This window comes from Symphalangus syndactylus, chromosome 14 (genome assembly GCF_028878055.3).
Source record: "Symphalangus syndactylus isolate Jambi chromosome 14, NHGRI_mSymSyn1-v2.1_pri, whole genome shotgun sequence".
NCBI classification, from domain to species: Eukaryota; Metazoa; Chordata; class Mammalia; order Primates; family Hylobatidae; genus Symphalangus; species Symphalangus syndactylus.
Genome location: NC_072436.2, coordinates 11,317,381 through 11,337,500, shown reverse-complemented (window position 1 = coordinate 11,337,500; position 20,120 = coordinate 11,317,381). Strand labels below are relative to the sequence as shown.

General features: G+C 48.0%; 1 protein-coding gene and 1 long non-coding RNA gene across 4 annotated transcripts in view; one reads left to right on the top strand and one right to left on the bottom strand.

The window, feature by feature from the left end:
- Positions 1-3,783, top strand: part of LOC129461810 (uncharacterized) — a 5,675-nt gene extending 1,892 nt beyond the window's left edge. Inside the window, exons 3-4 of one of the 2 annotated variants that reach the window (XR_010115386.1) lie at positions 2,467-3,257; positions 3,455-3,783. This is a non-coding gene — a long non-coding RNA (uncharacterized lncRNA). Of the gene's footprint in view, positions 1-2,466 lie in introns of both variants that reach the window. The other variant, XR_008650693.2, reaches the window with a different exon arrangement.
- A 9,265-nt stretch (positions 3,784-13,048) lies between these two features.
- Positions 13,049-20,111, bottom strand: ATP5PD (ATP synthase peripheral stalk subunit d). Of its 2 annotated transcripts, XM_055241188.2 has the most exons (6): positions 20,008-20,111; positions 16,697-16,827; positions 16,350-16,446; positions 14,285-14,356; positions 13,398-13,460; positions 13,049-13,252 (listed from the first exon to the last, which is right to left on the bottom strand). In XM_055241188.2, the coding sequence occupies exons 2-6, from the start codon at positions 16,816-16,818 to the stop codon at positions 13,121-13,123; spliced, it is 486 nt and encodes a 161-aa protein (XP_055097163.1). In that variant the 5' UTR covers positions 16,819-16,827; positions 20,008-20,111; the 3' UTR covers positions 13,049-13,120. The 2 variants fall into 2 exon arrangements, with proteins under 2 accessions (XP_055097163.1, XP_055097164.1); XM_055241189.2 differs by lacking the exon at positions 14,285-14,356.
- Between the last annotated feature and the right edge of the window lie 9 nt (positions 20,112-20,120).

Genomic DNA, 20,120 nt, shown 5'->3' with positions numbered 1-20,120 from the left:
AAGTGTTGAGATTACAGGCGTGAGCCATTGGGCCCGGCCAGGGACTGGAGTTTTGTCTGCTGTTTAACAACAAACAAGCTGGGACCACAGGCGCCCGCCACCACACCGGCTAATTTTTTGTATTTTTAGTATAGACGGGGTTTCACCGTGTTAGCCAGGATGGTCTCGATTTCCTGACCTAGTGATCCGCTCACCTCGGCCTCCCAAAGTGCTGGGATTACGGGCATGAGCCACCGCGCCCGGCCAATGCTAATTTTTTTTTTTTTTTTTTTTTTTTTTTTTTTTGAGACGGAGTCTCGCTGTCGGCCAGGTTGGAGTGCAGTGGCGCGACCTCGGCTCACTACAGGCTCCGCCTCCCAGGTTCACTCCATTCTCCTGCCTCAGCCTCTCGCGTAGCTGGGACTACAGGCGCCCGCCACCTCGCCCGGCTAATTTTTTGTATTTTTAGTAGAGATGGTGTTTCACCGTGTTAGCCAGGATGATCTCGATCTCCTGACCTCGTGATCCGCCCGCCTCGGCCTCCCAAAAGTGCTAGGATTACAGGCGTGAGCCACCGTGCCCGGCCGCTAATTTTTTTTTTACCAGTCAGAGTCCCGGAAGGAAGAAGATGGCGCACTCCCACTGGGTAATCCGAGGAGCGTTTAAAAGACGCCAGTTTAGCAAGGGCAAGTGTAAGGAAACGTGAGGACGCCAGGATGGGCATTAGTGACGAGCTGTTCTCATCACCAGGCCTGAAGGGCTACAAAAGGCAGCAGCTCCTGGAACCTGGAATCGGGTTTGGAGAGTCGCCCCCAGGAGCCAAGATGTCGGGTCCAGAGATGCAGAGAGACCATGGTGACCTTGATATCGCAGGGAGGGAGCCAAGGGAATAAATACCCGCCTTCAGCTTCCTCCTTCCCTCCGCTCCGGCTGCTGAGGCTCGGCATAAAGCCAGAGGGCAGGAAGCCTGGTGGTGCCTCCCAGACACGCTGGGGTCATCGGCAGAGGAGCCGGGGAAGGGGGGAGAGTCAAAGGGGACGACATCCGGCATTCAGAGTTTGCCAAAAAAAAAAAAAAAAAAGCCTCCATTTTACTCATAACCCTCACAACAACCCTGAGAGGGAGGAAGGGGGCTGATGGATGAGAGGAAGGAGTCGGGGGGAGTAGGCAAAACGAAGAAGTCAAAATAGTGCTACTCTGGGGTAGGTGAAGCTTCAGAAGCGCTTTCGGAAGCTGCGAGTTTCTGTTTCCCATGGGAACAAGTCTGTTCCGCTTGTGAAACATCAGAGCGGTGTACACTTAACGATGTTCTCAATTTCCTCTGTATGCATTTATTTTCTTTTAGTAAAGTGCTGTGTTTTGCTTTCGTTTGAGACAAGAGTCTTGCTCTGTCGCTCAGGCCGGAGTGCAGTGGCGCTATCTTGCCTCACTGCAGCCTCCGCCTCCTGGGTTCAAGCGATTCTCCTGCCTCAGCCTCCTGAATAGCTGGGACCACAGGTGCCTGCTCGGGGTTTCACCATGTTGGTCAGGCTGCTTTAGAACTGCTGACCTCAAGTGATCCACCTGCCTCTGCCTCCCAAAGTGTTTGGATTATAGGCGTGAGCCACCGCCCACAGCCATGTGTGTTTTTCTAAGTATGCTATTCGGTATTCTGGCCAGGGATTTTGGGGTTTTGTTTGTTTGTTTTTTGAGACGGAGTCTTGTTGCCCAGGCTGTGCTGTGTTTTGTTTTCGTTTGAGACAAGAGTTGATCTGTCGCTCAGGCCGGAGTGCAATGGCACGATCTCAACTCACCACAACCTCTGCCTCCTGAGTTCAAGCAATTCTCCTGCCTCAGCCTTCCGAGTAGCTGGGATTACAGGCATGCGCCACCATGCCTGGCTAATTTTGTATTTTTAGTAGAGACAGGTTTTCTCCGTGTTGGTCAGGCTAGTCTCGAATTCCCGACCTCAGGTGATCCGCCCGCCTCAGCCTCCCAAAGTGCTGGGATTACAGGCGTGAGCCACCGCGCCCGGCCTTTTTTTTTTTTTTTTTTTAGACAGGGTCTCACTCTGTCACCCAGGCTGCATTGCCATGGTGCAATCATAGCTCACTGCAGCCTTGAACTCCTGAGCTCAAAGAATTCTCCTGCCTCAGCTCCCTCCCAATCCCAAGTAGCTGGGACTAAAGGCACATACCACTGCACACTGGTTTTGCTTGTTTGCTTGTTTGTTTGTTTGTTTGTTTGTTTGTTTGTTTGTTTTAGAGACAAGGTCTTGCTTTTTTGCCCAGGCTCTTCTTGAACTTCTGGGCTCAAGCAATCCTCCCAACTTGGTCTCCCAAAGTTCTGGGATTACAGGCATGAGCCACTATACCTGGCCTCATCAGATTCTTGGAAGTCCTTGGCTCAAAAAATTTTTTTAACTTAAAAATATGATCTTGTTCTTTTGTAAAAGTAACAACAAACCAAACAAACCAGAAGAACAAACTCCTCTTCTCCCTTCTCCAGGGCCATCCGGAATTCCTCCTGTTCTCTCGACCCAAGACCAGTCACCAAGTTGAATGGACACTACTTTTAAGCTTGCTCTGGCTTCCAAGCCCTGGCATGTGGTGGTAGCAGCGTGTCTCTAGCCTGGACACTAGAGCCATCGCTGCTTTTCTGGGCTTCAAGCTTCGGTTCCCCACAAACCACCCTCCAGGCCCTGCCTCTATGGGACTTACACTGTAGTGAGAGAGAAGGACAGTGAACAAACTAATAAACAAGATGATTTCAAAGGAAAGAGGGTGATGGGAAACTATTGAGTAGTGAGAGAGGAACATTTGAGGAGGGGCATTTGGTCCAGCCCTAAATTATGGGAAGGGGCCAACCACGTAAAAAGATCATATAAAGGCCGGGCACGGTGGCTCACACCTGTAATCCCAGCACTTTGGGAGGCCGAGGCGGGTGGATCACGAGGTCAGGAGATCGAGATCATCCTGGCTAACACGGTGAAACCCCATCTGTACTAAAAATACAGAAAAATTAGCCAGGCGTGGTGGCGGGTGCCTGTAGTCCCAGCTACTCAGGAGACGGAGGCAGGAGAATGGCGTGAACCTGGGAGGCGGAGCTTGCAGTGAGCCGAGATCACGACACTACACTCCAGACTGGGCAACAGAGCGAGACTCCGTCTCAAAAACAAACAAACAAAAAATCATATAAAAAGAAGAGGCTTCTGGGCAGAAAACAGCAAAAGCATCACTGACAATCCTGTCACCTTCGGAAGACATCTTCGGAGGCTAATACACTGCCTACCTCCTAGGGTGAGGAGTTAATAAACTAATATCTCTGCAGTGATTAGAACAATGCCTAGAATGTGGTATTAAAGTCACGATCATCAGCATTTATTAATATACTAATTTGCCTGGGTATTCAAGATTTATGTGTGATATTCTCCTAGCTAAATGTGCCCCTAAAGGCTCACATTTCATCTTACAGTTCTTTCTTTTCTTTGAGACAGACTCTCACTTCATCGCCCAGGCTGGAGCACAGTGGCAAGAGCTCAGCTCACTGAAACCTCCACCTCCCAGGTTCAAGCAATTCTCGTGCCTCAGCCTCCCACATAGCTGGGATTACAGGTGCCTACCACCACACTCCGCTAATTTTTGTATTTTTAGTAGAGATGGGGTTTCACCATGTTGACCAGCCTGGTTTTGAACTCCTGAGCTCCAGCCATCAGCCCACATGGGCCTCCCAAAATGCTGGGATTACAGATGTGAACCACCATGGCCGGCCTCTTCTCTTTTATTCATAATAAGTTCATATTAAAATTATTCTAAGTGTCAAGTACAGTGTTAGTCCCTGGGGAATGTGTGACTAAGGTACAGTGCCAGCACTCAACAAAGAATGTTCTAGAAGCCTCTAGATCTTTCTAATCCTCTGGTGTGAGCAGGAATTGCAAATGCCTGATGGGAAGGGTGGAGTGGGAGGTACAGTTAGCAATTTGCTGAGGTTATAATGGAAGGAGGAGAATGGTCCATAAGAGGGCCTGAGAGCCTTGCCTCCCAGGGTAAAAGACTGTATTTGATCTTGTGGGAAGCCAGGGGAGGGTTTTACCCAGAGGAGTCAAATGCACGTATTTGCTTTTGAAAAAGCTCCCCTTGGCGGCAATATGAAGAATGGATTGGAGGTGAGTGAGAATACAGGCAATGAGGCCACGTAGGGTGAGGCGTGATGGCTTAAGGAGGAAATTACCAAGGCCTGAACACAGGTGACAGCAGTGACACCCAGAGGAGGAAAGTAAAACAGGAGATTCTTAGGAAATGGACTCTGGGAGGTGGTGCTTGAGGGACGCAGGATGGAAGCGCCTAGGAGGAGCCTGAGATGGTTTCCTAGGATTCCGGAAGGATGGTGGTGCCACATCCCCAGACAGGGAAGGAGAGGGGTTTAGAGCTGGTTGCCCCTAAGTCAAAGATGTCTGCAGGGTCCCCAAGTACCTGGTTTGTTTCCCCAAAATCTACCCATTTCTTCACCCTAGTTTCTAGTTTCTGCTTTGGTGTTGTGATTAGAAAAACCCTTCAACCTGGCCGGACGCGGTGGCCCACGCCTGTAATCCCACAGGCGGACGGATCACGAGGTCAGGAGACTGAGACCATCCTGGCTAACACGGTGAAACCCCGTCTCTACTAAAAATACAAAAAATTAGCCGGGCGTGGTGGCGGGCGCCTGTAGTGGAGGCTGGGGCAGGAGAATGGCGTGAACCCGGGAGGCGGAGCTTGCAGTGAGCCGAGATCGCGCCACTGCACTCCAGCCTGGGTGACAGAGCGCGACTCCATCTCAAAAAAAAAAAAAAGAAACCCTTCAACCTAAAGATTATATAAATATTTATTGTGAGGTTTTGTTTGTTTGGTTGGTTGGTTTCATTTTGTTTTTGGGGTCTTGCTTTGCCGCCCAGGCTGGTGTGCAGTGGCGCAATCATGGCTCACTGCAGCATCGACGTCCTGGGCTCGAGAGATCCTCCTACTTCAGCCTTACACGTAGCTGAGACCACAGGTGCACACCACCATGCCCAGCTAAATTTTTTTTTTGGTAGAAACAGGGTCTCCCTATGTTGTCCGGGCTGGTCTCAAACTCCTGGGCTCAAGCAATCTTCCTGCCTCACCCTCCCCAAGTGCTGGGATTATAGGTGTGAGTCACTATGCCAAACCAATTGTGAGGGGTTTTGTTTGTTTGTTTGTTTATTTATTTATTTATTTATTTATTTATTTATTTATTTTGAGACGGAGTCTGGCTCTGTCGCCCAGGCTGGAGTGCTGTGGTGCAATCTCGGCTCACTGCAAGCTCCGCCTCCCGGGTTCACGCCATTCTCCTGCCTCAGCCTCTCCGAGTAGCTGGGACTACAGGCGCCCGCCACCACGCCCGGCTAATTTTTTTGTATTTTTAGTAGAGACGGGGTTTCACCGTGGTCTCGATCTCCTGACCTCGTGATCCGCCCGCCTCGGCCTCCCAAAGTGCTGGGATTGCAAGCATGAGCCACCGCGCCCGGCCCTCAATTGTGAGTTTTTTAAAACGTAAATCTATAACTGGAATTTATTTTGATTTTACTGTAAAGATGTTTTTATTGGTTTGCAAATATTTAAACACTTAGAACACTTCCTTTCCCCAATGATTGAAAATAGTACTTGGATTAGATAATAAATACATGCATTTAGTTAATACATATATGCTAGGGACCATTTCTGAGTGTTTAGTTTTTCCAGAGATCTAATTATTTCTAGCTTTTTATGATGCTTAGTATATGACAGTATTAATTTGTCCCTCAACTTATTTTTTTAGTATTTATTTTCTTAAGTTTTTTATCAATGTCTTCTGATTTTTCTATAATCAAAATGTATTGTGTGCCGGGTACAGTGGCGCCCGTCCATAATACCAGCATTTGGGAGGCAGAGGCAGGAGGATCACCTGAGCCCAGGAGTTCGAGGCTGCAGTGAGCCATGATCATGCCACTGCAATCCAGCCTGGGTGACAGAGTGAGACCCTGTCTCAAAACAAAAAACAAAAATATTATATCATGTTTTTATTTTAATGACATAATTTAATGCCATGAATTTGCTTATGGTTTTGATATTAAAAGTTCATATTTTAATTTTCCAAGCATTCTGTAATTACACACTTGATTTCTCATTGATCCATGACTTAGGAGAGAGAATTTCAACTTCCGAGAGACTCAATTTTTGTATTGTTTCATGTTAGTGCTGTTTATACTTAGGCTATTATTGGTTTTACATAATATTTGCATTGGAATCAGTCAATGTGGCCTATATATATATATATATATTTTTTTTTTTTGAAGCTTTCTTTTTTTTTTTGTTTGAGACACTCTCACTCTGTTGCCTAGGCTGGAGTGCAGTCGCTCAATTTCTGTTCGCTGCAACCTCTGGCTCCCAGGTTCAACCAATTCTCCTGCCTCAGCCTCCCAACTAGCTGGAATTACAGGTGCCTGCCACCACACCGGGCTAATTTTTGTATTTTTTGTAGAGACAGAGTTTTGTTGTTTTTTTTTTTGTTTTTTTTTGAGACGGAGTCTCGCTCTGTCACCCGCCCAGGCTGGAGTGCAGTGGCGCAATCTCGGCTCACTGCAAGCTCCGCCTCCCGGGTTCACGCCATTCTCCTGCCTCAGCCTCTCCGAGTAGCTGGGACTACAGGCGCCCGCCACCACGCCCGGCTAATTTTTTTGTATTTTTAGTAGAGACGGGGTTTCACCGTGGTCTCGATCTCCTGACCTCGTGATCCGCCCGCCTCGGCCTCCCAAAGTGCTGGGATTACAAGCGTGAGCCACCGCGCCCGGCCAGAGACAGAGTTTTGTCTTGTTGACCAGCCTGGTCTTGAACTCCTGACCTCAGGTGATCCGCCTACCTCAGCCTCCCAAAGTGCTGGAATTATAGGCACGAGCCATGGCGCCCAGCCTGAAGCTTTTTTTTTTCTTTTTGAAGCTTTCTTCATAGTCTACTTTTATCAACTCCCACAGTTTGTATGATATAGAGTTTAGTATGTAAGCTATTGAATTAACCTTTTTATGACAATCTGCTATAGTCTCTCATTTGTTTTGCAAGTATGTCAAAGACTGAAGGGTATGCTAAAATCGTTACAACTGTTATGTTTCTAGCAATTTCTTTTTAACATGTTTTTTGGCTTTATACATTTTATTTATTTATATTTATTTATTTTTTGGGACAGAGTCTCGCTCTGTCACCTAGGCTCCCGTGCAGTGGCACGATCTTGGCTCACTGCAACCTCCACCTCCCGGGTTCAAGCGATTCTCCTGCCTCAGCCTCCTGGGTAGCTGGGATTACAGGCACCTGCCACCACTCCTGGCTAATTTTTGTATTTTTAGTAGAGATGGGGTTTCCCCATGTTGGCCAGGCCGGTCTTGAACTCCTGACCTCAGGTGATCCACCTGCCTCAGCCCCCCAAAGTGCTAGGAGTACAGGCATGAGCCACCACACCCAGCATTTATACATTTTAATGCTTTTTTTTTCAAATCTTTCATGTGGATTGTTCCCTTTATTATTTAAGAATAAATGCGGTGGCTCACGCCTGTAATCCCAGCACTTTGGGAGGCCGAGGAGGTAGGCAGATCACTTGAGGTCGGGAGTTTGAGGACAGCCTGACCAACTTGGTGAAACCCCATCTCTACTAAAAAATACAAAAATTAGCCGGGCGTGGTGGTGCATGCCTGTAATCCCAGCTACTCGGGAGGCTGAGGCAGGAGAATCACTTGAACCCCGGAGGTGGAGGTTGCATTGAGCCAAGATTGAGCCATTGCACTCCAGACTAAGCAACAAGAGCAAAACTCCATCTAAAAAAAAAAGAATAAAGCACCTTGGGAGGCTGAGGTGGGCGGATCTCTTGAGCTCAGGAGTTCAAGACCAGCATGGGCAACATGGTGAAAACGCGTCTTTACAAAATATACAAAAATTAGCTGTGCGGCCAGGCGCAGTGGCTCACGCCTGTCATCCCAGCACTTTGGGAGGCCGAGGCGGGCAGATCACCTGAGGTCGGGAGTTCAAGACCAGCCTGACCAACAGGGAGAAACCCCCGTCCCTACTAAAAATACAAAATTAGCCGGGCATGGTGGCACATGCCTGTAATCCTAGCTACTTGGGAGGCTGAGGCAGGAGAATCACTTGCACCCAGGTGGCGGAGGCTGTGGTGAGCTGAGACTGTGCCATTGCACTCCAGCCTGGGCAACAAGAGCAAAACTCCGTCTCAAAAAAAAAAAAAAAATTAGCCGGGCATGGTGGCAGGTGCCTGTAGTCTCAGCTACTTGGGAGGCTGAGGTGGATCTTTTGAGCCCAGAAGGTGGAGGTTGCAGTGAGGCGAGATCATGCCACTGCACCCCAGCCTTGTCGACAGAGGGAGACCTTTTCTCAATTTTTTTTTTAATTACATTTGACCCATTTCATGTTGTCTCAAATTCTACTTTGCTAGATAGTGCGATTATAACGTCACATTTCTGTCCACGCTTTAAAAATTGTTTTTATTATGAAAAACTTCAAACACACACAAAAGTAGAACAGTAAATGAACTCTCCCATACCCATTACCTAGATACATCAATTATCAAAATTTTGCCTGACTTATTCCATGAATCCCTTTTGTCTCTGTCACCCAGGCTGCAGTGCAGTGGCACAACCATGGCTCACTGCAGCCTCGACTTCCTGGGCTCCAGTGATCCTCCCACCTCAGTCTCCAAAGCATTTGGCATCACAGGCATGCACCACATCCGGCTAATTTCTGTATTTTTTTGTAGCGACGGAATATCACTATTTGCCTAGACTGGTCTCAAGCAATCCCCTCACCTCAGCCTCCCAAAGTACTGGGATTATAGGCATGAGCCACTGTGCCTGGTCAGCCCTATCTTTATGGCTCTAGGAGGCAAAAGCCTGATTCATGGTCAAGTTCCCATCCACCTTTCATATAATGGTTTCAGCCACTGATCGTCTTTGCCTGAATAAACAATTTCATTAGGGATTACACAATAGTGATTTTTCTAATGTAAACTATTCTTTTCACGTTAGCTGAAATACTTTGTAAAGAATTTTCACGGCCGGGCGTGGTGGCTCACGCCTGTAATTCCAGCACTTTGGGATTCCAAGGTGGGCAGATCATGAGGTCAGGAGATCGAGACCATCCTGGCTAACACGGTGAAACCCCATCTCTACTAAAAATACAAAAAAATTAGCAGGGCGTGGTGGCAGGCACCTGTAGTTCCAGCTACTCAGGAGGCTGAGGCAGAAGAATGGCGTGAACCCGGGAGGCAGAGCTTGCAGTGAGCCAAGATCACGCCACTGCACTCCATCCTGGGCGACAGAGCAAGACTCCGTCTCAAAAAAAAAAAAAAAAAAAAAAAGAATTTTCACTTGTAAATTTGAGCTATTTGTTTATCCTAAAATACTTGTTTAAGAAAGGCAGGATGGGCTGGCTGCGGTGGCTCACGCCTGTAATCCCAGCACTTTGGGAGGCCCAGCCGGGCAGATCACCTGAAGTCAGGAGTTCGTGACCAGCCTGACCAACATGGTGAAACCCCATCTCTACTAAAAATACAAAAATTAGCTGGGCGTGGTGGCGCATGCTCGTAATCCCAGCTACTTGGGAGGCTGAGGCAGGAAAATTGCTTGAACCCAGGAGGTGGAGGTTGCAATGAGCCAAGATCACGCCATTGCACTCCAGCCTGGGCAACAAAGAGGGAAACTCCACCTAAAAAAAAAAAAAAAAAAAAGGAAAAAGGAAAAAAAGAAAGGCAGGATACTTAATTTTTTTCCTTTGATGCCAGCTTTTAGAGTAATCTCGATACAGCCAACCTAGCCAAAGACAGACAGCTTGTACTTAGATATGGGGTTGACTCAGTTTGAATTTTGCCTAACAGGAGGTCTTTACTGATTCGTATTCGTCATAATTATGTTTGATTCTGTAATTATGCTATTGGTTTTAATTCTATAACTTTTGCTATATAGAATATACTTTTCCCCTCCCTGGTGATTTGCAAAGCGTAATCCTATTTTTACTACTACTACTTTTTTTTTTTGAGGCGGAGTCTCGCTCTTTCACCCAGGCTGGAGTGCAATGGTGCGATCTTGGCTCACTGCAACCTCCGACTCGTGGGTTCAAGCCATTCTCTTGCCTCAGCCTCCCGAGTAGCTGGGATTACAGGCACCCACCACCATACCCGGCTAATTTTAGTATTTTGAGTAGAGACGGGATTTCGCCGTTGGCCAGGCTGGTCTCAAACTCCTGACCTCGGATGATCTGCCCGCCTCGGCTTCCCAGTGTTCTGGGATTACAAGCGTAAGCCACCGCGCCCAGCCAATAATTATTATTATTTTTTTTTGAAACGGAGTTTTGCTCTTGTTGCCCAGGCTGGAGTGCAATGGCGCGATCTCGGCTGACCACAACCTCTGCCTCCCGGGTTCAAGCGATTCTCCCGCCTCAGCCTCCTGAGTAGCTGGGATTACAGGCATGCGCCACCACCCCGGCTAATTTTGTATTTTTAGTAGAGACAGGGTTTCTCCATGTTGGTCAGGCTGGTCTCGAACTCCCGACCTCAGGTGATCTGCCCGCCTCGGCCTCCCAAAGTGTTGGGATTACAGGCGTGAGCCACTGCGCCCTGCCCAATTACCTTTTTAATGTAAAATTAATGCATGTACAACGCAAAAATGCTGAACAATCCCGAGAGGGCATAAAAAATAAAAGTACCCCCTTCCCACCCACGTGCCTTTAGCTGAGCCTGTTCCCAGTTGTTTGTTCACTGTTATTTAGCACAGGGAATCTCCCACAGGGCTTCCCCTAATGCTGGGGATGCCCCCTTCACATCCCAACACCTTCACGGGGCTCAGCGGTGCTCTCATTGAACAGCGCGAGCTCTAAGTATGCTCCAAGTAAACTGCATTTTTTCTCAAATCCCTGCGCTTTCACTTGGCTGTCGTCTGCATCCTCAGATCCTCAGCGGGATGGCTGAGTGCCAGTTCAGTGACTCTGCAGTCTCGCAGGGGAAGGGTGTAGTACCTCTGTTATGCACATTAAAGGCCTTGCACAGCTACCGCTCCTCATCTCTGCCCAGTCTTATTGTTGACTCAGGCAGTTTTGGGGGGAGTAGGCTCCGCCCCTCCGCTGCCTTCCATCTTCAACCCGGCCTTACTCCTACCAATCAGGAGCCACGCACCCAGGCTCTCCTTGGCTTACGTTCTTTAAGACTACACTGATTTCTCGAGGGTTGTCAGGCATTGTTGCTCTTCTCCAATATACTCCGCCTGCAGAAATGGGCCGGGCGCGGTGGCTCACGCCTGTAACCCCAGCACTTTAGGAGGCCGAGGCGAGCAGATCAACGAGGTCAGGAGATCGAGACCATCCTGGCTAACACGATGAAACCCCGTCTCTACTAAAAATACAAAAAATTAGCCGGGCGTGGTGGCGGGCGCCTGTAGTCCCAGCTACTCGGGAGGCTGAGGCAGGAGAATGGTGTGAACCCGGGAGGCAAAGGTTGCAATGAGCAGAAATCGTGCCACTGCACTCCAGCCTGGGCGACAGAGCAAGATTCCGTCTCAGAGGAAGAAAAAAACAAAAAGAAATGGCAGAAATGTCACATCTCCCCTGCGTACACCATGTAGACTTTTCCTACAGGATTTAAGCCACATCAAGTCAGTCTTTGCTTACTTTCTGACCTAGAAACTTCCCAGGTTATCTCATTTAATTCTCATTACAATCCTGATATTTGTAAATGAGAAAATTAAAGTCTCAAGCCAGTAAACAATTAATCTAAAATCAGCAATTAGGTTGTAGGCATAACAGGTCCTCTGACCTTAAGGACAATTCTTTCTACCACCATACTTTTTTTTTTTTTAAATACTTGCATTCCTCTATGATCTACTACCTTGCTTTAAACCATCTCTATTTCCTGACGTTGCTCAGGTCTGCTAACCATAATAAATAGTGGGGATTTAAAAACTTAATTAAGTTAAAATAATCCTCCATGTTCAGGCCGGACGCGGTGGCCCATGCCTGTAATCCCAGTACTTTGGGAGGCCCAGGCGGGCAGATCACGAGGTCAGGAGATCAAGACCATCCTGGCTAACATGGTGAAACCCTGTCTCTACTAAAAATAAAAATAATTAGCCGGGCGTGATGGCGGGCACCTGTAGTCCGAGCTACTCAGGAGGCTAAGGCAGGAGAATGGCGTGAACCCATGAGATGGAGGTTGCAGTGAGCTGAGAGTGTGCCACTGCACTCCAGCCTGGGCGACAGAGTGAGACTCTGTCTTAAAAAATAATAATAAAATAATTTTCCATGTTCAAATGCAAAAAGCTGTAAGTTAACTTTGCAACATAAGTTTCCCCTTTTTTTTAGAGGCAAAGTCTCACTCTGTCACTCAGGCTGGAGTGCAATGGCACGATCTCGGCTCACTGCAACCTCTGCCTTCCAGGTTCAATCAAGCCTCAAGCTGAGGCCAAGATGCCTCAGCCTCCCAAGTAGCTGGGATTACAGGTGCCCCCCCACACCACGCCCAGCTAATTTTTGTATTTTTAGTAGAGATGGGGTTTCACCATCTTGGCCAGGCTGCTCTCAAACTCCTGACCTCAGGTGATCCACCCGCCTGGGCCTCCCGAAATGCTAGGATTACAGGCATGAGCCACCATGCCCAGCCCAAAGTTTCCTTTTCTAATACCACTTTTGTGCTCAAAATCTGAAGCACAGAAAAGTAAATCCCTGCTGTTACACCTAGCCATTTGGACCAGCTGTTCTTGTGACTTACTAATGGACAAGCAGCACTCCCTTGGAACCAGGGGTTTGAAACCAAAGAGGAAGTTGAAGAGAATCAGCAGGTAACAATGCTTTACCACATCACAGTGAAATACACTGCCATAGCCCCTAGTGTTATTTGTTGCCATTTCAGCAATCCTGGGGCCTCAGCAAGTGGCGCCTACATAGCCTGTCAGACAACCAGCCCAACGAACCTCTCTAGGCTCACCTTTCCATTTAAACAAAAAGCCCACTGCCAGTGAGGCCACCTCAGAAGACAGGCTTAATTATCTCAACCACAGAGAAGAAGACACACCGAGAACTGTATAATTATTATTTTTAATGTCCAGAATGTGTAATACAAGGGCCAGAGCTTCCTCCTGGACTCAATTTTATAAATTCTCAATTGGTTGGTGAGGCCAATAGGGATACTTTTTCTTGTCTAATTTGGTTTCTGGGAAAGCTTCATTCAAGTCCTCAATGGTCATCTGATCAAATGGAATTAAGTTCTTCATCTTCTCCATCTGGAAAGAGCGGGAATGTGTTTAGTTAATGTAAACAGAGACGGAAAGCAGAATATCCAAGGCAGGTTCCTGCCACCAAGTGAAAGATGTGTGGCCATGAAAGAGAAAAACGATATTATAGGCAACGGCTACCCATCATCCTTACCTCTTTCTCATGTTCTACAATCCTGGCCTTTGAGAGAGACACCCACTCGGCACAAGATTTCACCTTTAAGAAGAAAGAGAAATTCAGTTCTGAAACCAGGCTGCATTCTACCCCAGCAGCTGCTAAGGTAGGAGTCGTCTCAGCCTACTCCTGCTGTCCTATTGCTCTATGGAGAAACCGTGGTTACCCTGACCACTTGGGGGCGCTCACTCTGAGAGGCAAACCACAGCTTTTCCTAACACTCACAGAGAAGCCCATATGGAAAACCAGCTTAGGATGGCAGCATCCGGCTGCTTCTGCAAGTTCCTCATCTGGAAGACCTACAGAATGCCTGTTTTCACAGGGCTCAGCCACTGAATGGTCAGGACACGCCACCTGAGCACCTAGCCAGACTTCTCTTTGGTGGAGCCACTGAGTTCCAAGTTTGGCCTTCAGTGCTTTCAAGCAAATCATTAGGTATTTGAATACTACTTGGATAATTTTTCTAAATCCAACTCCTTGTTTTTAACAGCTTTGTTGAGGTATATCTGAAATATGATAAAATGCACATATTTAAAGAACACCATTTGATAAGTTTTGATATTTGTATCCACCTGTGAAACCAACAGTCCCCTCTCAACCATCCTCAGGCAGCCACTGTAGACAAACTACATTTTCTAGAGTCTTACAAAGATGGAATCATATGCTATACCCTTCTTTTTCTTGTTGGCTTCTTTCACTCAGCATAATTATTTTGAAATTCATCCATGTTGTTGCATTTATTGACAAGCCATTCCTTTATATGGCTAACTCTTTTCCATTTAATTCACTCTACCTTAACTTAGCTATAATAGAGAGCTGTCAAGATCAAGAGAATTTTAGAATAAGCAAGAGCCTTAACTACTTACATCTTCTTTTTCTTCGGCATCCACCTGGGCAGTATATTTATCCTCTGGCACGGGAACCTTCAGGGCATTAAACTACAAACACAAGGACAGTGAGTCATCGCCAATACACCCAGGAGCTCAAAGCGCTGGAAGCTACGAATACTTAAAGGTCATACTGAAAGACATTCTGTGTCCCAAGTGGAAACCAATAGCTGTCTCAGTATTGGAGTGGAAAGATTAGACTGGGAACAGGAGCTCAAGGGTCTTCTCAGCCCTATCACTAACTGGGAACCCTGGACAATTCTTTATTATGATGAGCTTCATTTTCTTCATCTGAAAAGGACAGCTGGACATGATGACCAAAAAAATGGCCTCTTAGCACCTTGACTTGTAAAGAAATTCTGAATTCTCTTCTGCATGAAACCCTAGAGAGCTGACTGGTGGAAGTAGCACTGCATAATGAATGGTCTCCTTAGAAGACTGCTTAGTGTTAGCCAGGCGCGGTGGCTCACGCCTGTAATCCCAGCACTTTGGGAGGCTGAGGTGGGCAGATCATCTAAGGTCGGGAGTTCGAGACCAGCCTGACCAACACAGTGAAACCCCGTCTTTACTAAAAATACAAAAATTAGCTGTGCAAGGTGGCCAGCACCTGTAGTCCCAGCTACACGGGAGGCTAAGGCAAGAGAACTGCTTGAACCTGGGAGGTGGAGACTGCAGTGAGCTGAGATGGCCCCATTGCACTCCAGCCTGGGTGACAGAGCGAGACTCCGTCTCAAAAAAAAAAAAGACTGCTTAGTGTTATGGCTCCAGCACTTAACACTACCTGGCACAGAGTAGGCCCTCCATAAGCATCTTTGAATGAAGAAGCAAATGAACTCTGGATATTGAGATTTGTGTAAATATCAGAGGAGGATAGATGGATGAGAAATTACAGCTACAAGGGACAGTTAAAAAGAGCAGAGGCTGGGCATGGTGGCTCATACCTGTACTCCCAGCACTTTGGGAGGCCAAGGAGGGTGGATCACCCGAGCTCAGGAGTTCAAGACCAGTCTGGGCAACATGGCGAAACCCCATCTCTACCAAAAATATAAAAAATTAGCCAGGCATGGTGGTGCTGTGGTCCCAGTTACTCGGGGGGATGAGGTGGAAGGAAGGCTTGAGCCCGGGAGAAAGAGGTTGCAGTGAGCTGAGATGGCGCCACTGCACTCCAACCTGAGTGCCAGAGTGAGACTCCAACTCAAAAAAAAAAGCAGAGGTGGACTGCCTGAGCCCAGGAGTTTTAGACCAGCCTGAGCAATATGACAGAAACCTGTCTCTACCAAAAAAAAAAAAAAAAAAAAAAAAAAAAAAAGAAACGAAAATTAATCAGGTGTGGTGGTGGCATGTGCCTGTAGTCCCAGGTACTCAGGAGGCTAAGACAGAAGGATGGCTTGAGCTTCGGAGGCAGAGGCTGCAGTAAGCTGAGATCGTGCCACTGCACTCCACCCTGGGTGACAGAGCAAAACTCCATCTCAAAAGAAAAAATGCAGGAAAAGAGTAGAAAAAAACATCAGTTTGTTCCAAAGGGAGACAGGAAGGAAGCTAAAAGGAACCCAGGAGGTGGGCAAACATTTAACTTGAAAGCCCTCTGGGGCGTGGTGGCACACGCCTGTAGTCCCAGCTACTCGGGAGGCTGAGGCAGGTAGATTGCTTGAGCCCAAGAGTTCTGGGCTGTAGTGTGTTATGCCGATCGGGTGTCTTCACCAAGTTCAGCATCAATACGGTGACCTCCCAAGAGCGGGGGACCACCAGGTTGCCTAAGAAGGGGTGAACCGGCCCAGGTCAGAAACAGCAGGTCAAAACTCCTGTGCTGATCAGAAAGCCCTCTGGCTCCCAGATTAAGGCTACACTGTACTGCTGAATGAACAGAGCCTAAATTCCTGCACCTATTTACAGTTCAATGGACCACAAGGCCTTTGGCCATACGCATCTTTCCTAAGCTTCCTTAGGGATCTGGCTGTCATGCTGCGTACGTAATTATCCCTGTTCCTGCTCCCCACCCACAGGCATGTTACAAGCTCAGTGCTTTAGAGGTGTGAAGTCTCACCTTCTTCTCAAAGTCATCCACCAAGCCGGCCTTGGCCACATTGGCCTTGTAGTAAGCCCAGTCGATAGCTGGTGGATTCTCAGGTAAAGCAGCCAACCTGCCCACAAGGAAAGGCAAAAGTTAGGATTGTTCATAAGCAGTAGAAAGTTCACATGGTAATTTTCCTATCCCTTCTTCCTATGGCCTGGGGGTCACCACACTTTCCTCTCCTAGGATCATCAGGAAAATGCAAGGATTTCTTTATATGTTGTCATAAGGGCATCAAGAATTCATATGTAATTCCTTAATACTGTTTTGTTTCTAGATTCAGTGGCAAGTATGGGGTTCCCTCTCAGAAACATACTGACCTGGAGGTGAGGGTCTCATTCCAGGATTTCAGGGAACTAGCAATGGCCTTTTGGTTCTGGGGTATGATCTCTGCAAAAGCTACCCAGTCAATGGTTTTTAGAGCAAGTTTTCGCCCAGCCATCTTGGGATCCTGAAAAATAAGTCAAATAAAAACAAGGCTTTTTTATGAGGTGAATTTTCAGTTGGGAAAAATGATAAATAACAAAATTAGAGCTCTTAGAGAGAATCCTTTAAATCTTAGAAACATGCAAGTCTTCACAAGAATCACTTGAACCCAGGAGGTGCAGTGAGCTGAGATCACATCACTGCACTCCAGTCTGGGAGACACAGCAAGACTCCAACTCAAAAGAAAAAAGACAGTGTAGCTTTTCAAATTCAAGATAATTCAAGGTGTGCGGCCAGGCGCAGTGGCTCACGCCTGTAATCCCAGCACTTTGGGAGGCCAAGACGGTTGGATCACCTGAGGTCAGGAGTTCGAAACCAGCATGGCCAACATGGCAAAACCCCGTCTCTATTAAAAATACAATAATTAGCCAGCCGTGGTGGCCCACGCCTGTAATCCCAGCTACTCCAGAGGCTGAGGCACAAGAATCACTTGAACCCAGGAGGCAGAGGTTGTAGTGAGCTGAGATCGCACCAGTGCATCCCAGCCTGGGCGACAGAGCAAGACTCCGTCTCAAAAAGAAAAGGACAGCGTAGCTTTTCAAATTCAAAGTGTGCAACGTGGCATACAAATACATTCTCTTGGCCGGGCGCGGTGGCTCATGCTTGTAATCCCAGCACTTTGGGAGGCCGAGGCGGGCGGATCACGAGGTCAGGAGATCGAGACCACGGTGAAACCCCGTCTCTACTAAAAATACAAAAAAATTAGCCAGGCATGGTGGCGGGCGCCTGTAGTCCCAGCTACTCAGGAGGCTGAGGCAGGAGAATGGAGTGAACCTGGGAGGCGGAGCTTGCAGTGAGCTGAGATCGCGCCACTGCACTCCAGCCTGGGCGACAGAGTGAGACTCCATCTCAAAAAAAAAAAAAAAAAAAAAAAAAAAATTCTCTCCCAACTCCTATTTAGCCTTAAAAGCCCAGCTCTCTAGGCTGGGCGTAGTGGCTCATTTCTGTAATCCCAGTACTTTGGGAGGCTGAGGCGGGTGGATCACTTGAGGTCAGGAGTTCAAGACCAGCCTGACCAATAGGGTGAAACCCTGTCTCTACTAAAAATACAAAAATTAGCCGGGTGTGATGGCATGTACCTGTAGTCCCAGGTACTCAGGAGGCTTAGACAGGACAATCACTTGAACCTGGGTGGCGGAGGTTGCAGTGAGCTGAGATAGTGCCATTGCACTCCAGCCTGGACAACAGAGTGAGACTCTGTCTTAAAAAAAAAAAAAACCCAGCTCTCTTTATCCCCTCCATGTGCCTCTGGAAATATTACTAAAAATAACACTCTTGTTGCATGAAAGTTAATAAAGACATTTCCACCTAGGTTTTTTATTCACTGATTCCCCAGTAGACAGAAACTGACACATACCTAAGTTTCAACAACCTTAAATAAAGCACTCTCTAGGCTAAAATGTACTTATGTGTAAAATGGGCATTATCAGTCCTGCTTGTCCCAGAGGGCTGCTAAAAGTATCACATGAAATTGTGCACATCAACCTGCTCCATAGTTTTACAAACTTAAAAGGGCTATCCCCTTCCAACTAGATTGGTAATACACCTGCATCTTCTTATTCACATCGGATTATACCCTAGCAACACCAGCACACGTTCTGCACTTTTTTTTTTTTTTTTTTTGAGATGGAGTTTCACTCTGTCCCCCAGGCTGGAGTGCAGTGGCATCATCTTGGCTCACTGCAACCTCCACCTCCCAGGCTCAAGCGATTCTCCTGCCTCAGCCTCCGGAGTAGCTGGGATTACAGGCACCCACCACCACACCCAGCTAATTTTTGTATTTGTAGTAGAGACAGGGTTTCTCCATGTTGGCCAGGCTGGTCTGAAACTCCTGACCTCAGGTGATCCACCCGCCTCGGCCTTGCAAAGTGCTGGAATTACAGGCATGAGCCACCGCGCCCGGCCTGCATTTTAAGAGGTATTAGACACATGTGAAAATGTGCGAAAAATACGGAAAACGACTACAGCCACTTAAAAAAAAAGGCAGAAAATAAGAAAATAGTCCTCTTTAAGTAAGATCAGGGTCAGATATTAAAAGACTGCAAAGTCAAAGATCTCTATAAGCTTGGAGTGGAATACAAGGGAGGCGGAAGCAATCTTTCTCAGCATCTTCAAGAAAGTTGTCAAACACCTGTCCCATCCTTCCTTTCTTTCTCAGGACAGCTTGTTTCCTGTTGTGGAGGGGAGGTGTTAAGGCAATTCGCATGTGATTTTAAAGTTACCAGGGAACCAAGCACCCTTACAGACTTCCCAAACATCAGTGGAAAGTAGAAGTCACAAATAAGTGTGTGTGTGTGTGTGTGTGTGTGTGTGTGTGTGAGACGGAGTCTCGCATTGTCGCCTGGGCTGGAGTGTAGCGACGTGGTCTCGGCTCACTGCAACCTCCGCCTACCGGGTTCAAGCGATTCTCCTGCCTCTGCCTCCCGAGTAGCTGGGATTGCAGGCGCCTTCCACCACGCCCAGTTATTTTTTGTATTTTTAGTAGAGGCAGGGTTTAACCATGCTGGCCAGGCTGGTCTCGAACTCCTGACCTCGCGATTCGCCCGCCTTGGCCTCCTAAGGTGCTGGGATTATAGGTGTGAACCACCGCGCCCGGCGAATTTTTTTTTAATTCTTAAAAATCTATTGCTTAATCCCCAGCGCCTAGAACAGATCATGCGCATAGGAGGTGCTCAATGAATCTTTCTTGAATGAGTAACCGAACTCTGCACCTGAGGAGCCCTGAACGCTCTAAACGTTCGAATCCTGGAAACTGCCGGAGGGAGGGGAAGGGCGCAACCCCGCAGCCAGCTGAGCGTCCCTCGGCAAGTTAACACTGTCCGCGTAACGTTTCCCCAGTCCCCCCACCAAACTATTGAAGTCTGCCGCGCTGGCAGCGGACTGCACGAGACACGGCTTGTGGCAGCGCCTAAATCAGCGGCGCCCGGGACACAGCCGGGCCCCCGTGACCCCGCGCGCCAAGGAGGGCTGAGGAAGGGATCGCGGGGCGAGGAGCGGCAGCTACACAATGGACACTCTGCCAGCGGGGCAAGCCGAGGGCCCGGCGTCCTTGATGGGGGCGTGACAAGGGTCGGCGTGAGGTTTGGAGGGGGCAGAGCAGAGGAGACCTCCAGGGATCGGATCCAACGCCCCAAGCCCCACTCACCTTCACCGACCCTGGCTGCCCACGGTCCTCCGCAGCAAGTAACGGAAGTGGGTCAACGGAAGATCTTTCCTCAGCCAACCCCAAAGCCAAGGGGGTGGGCCTTGCTCGACAGA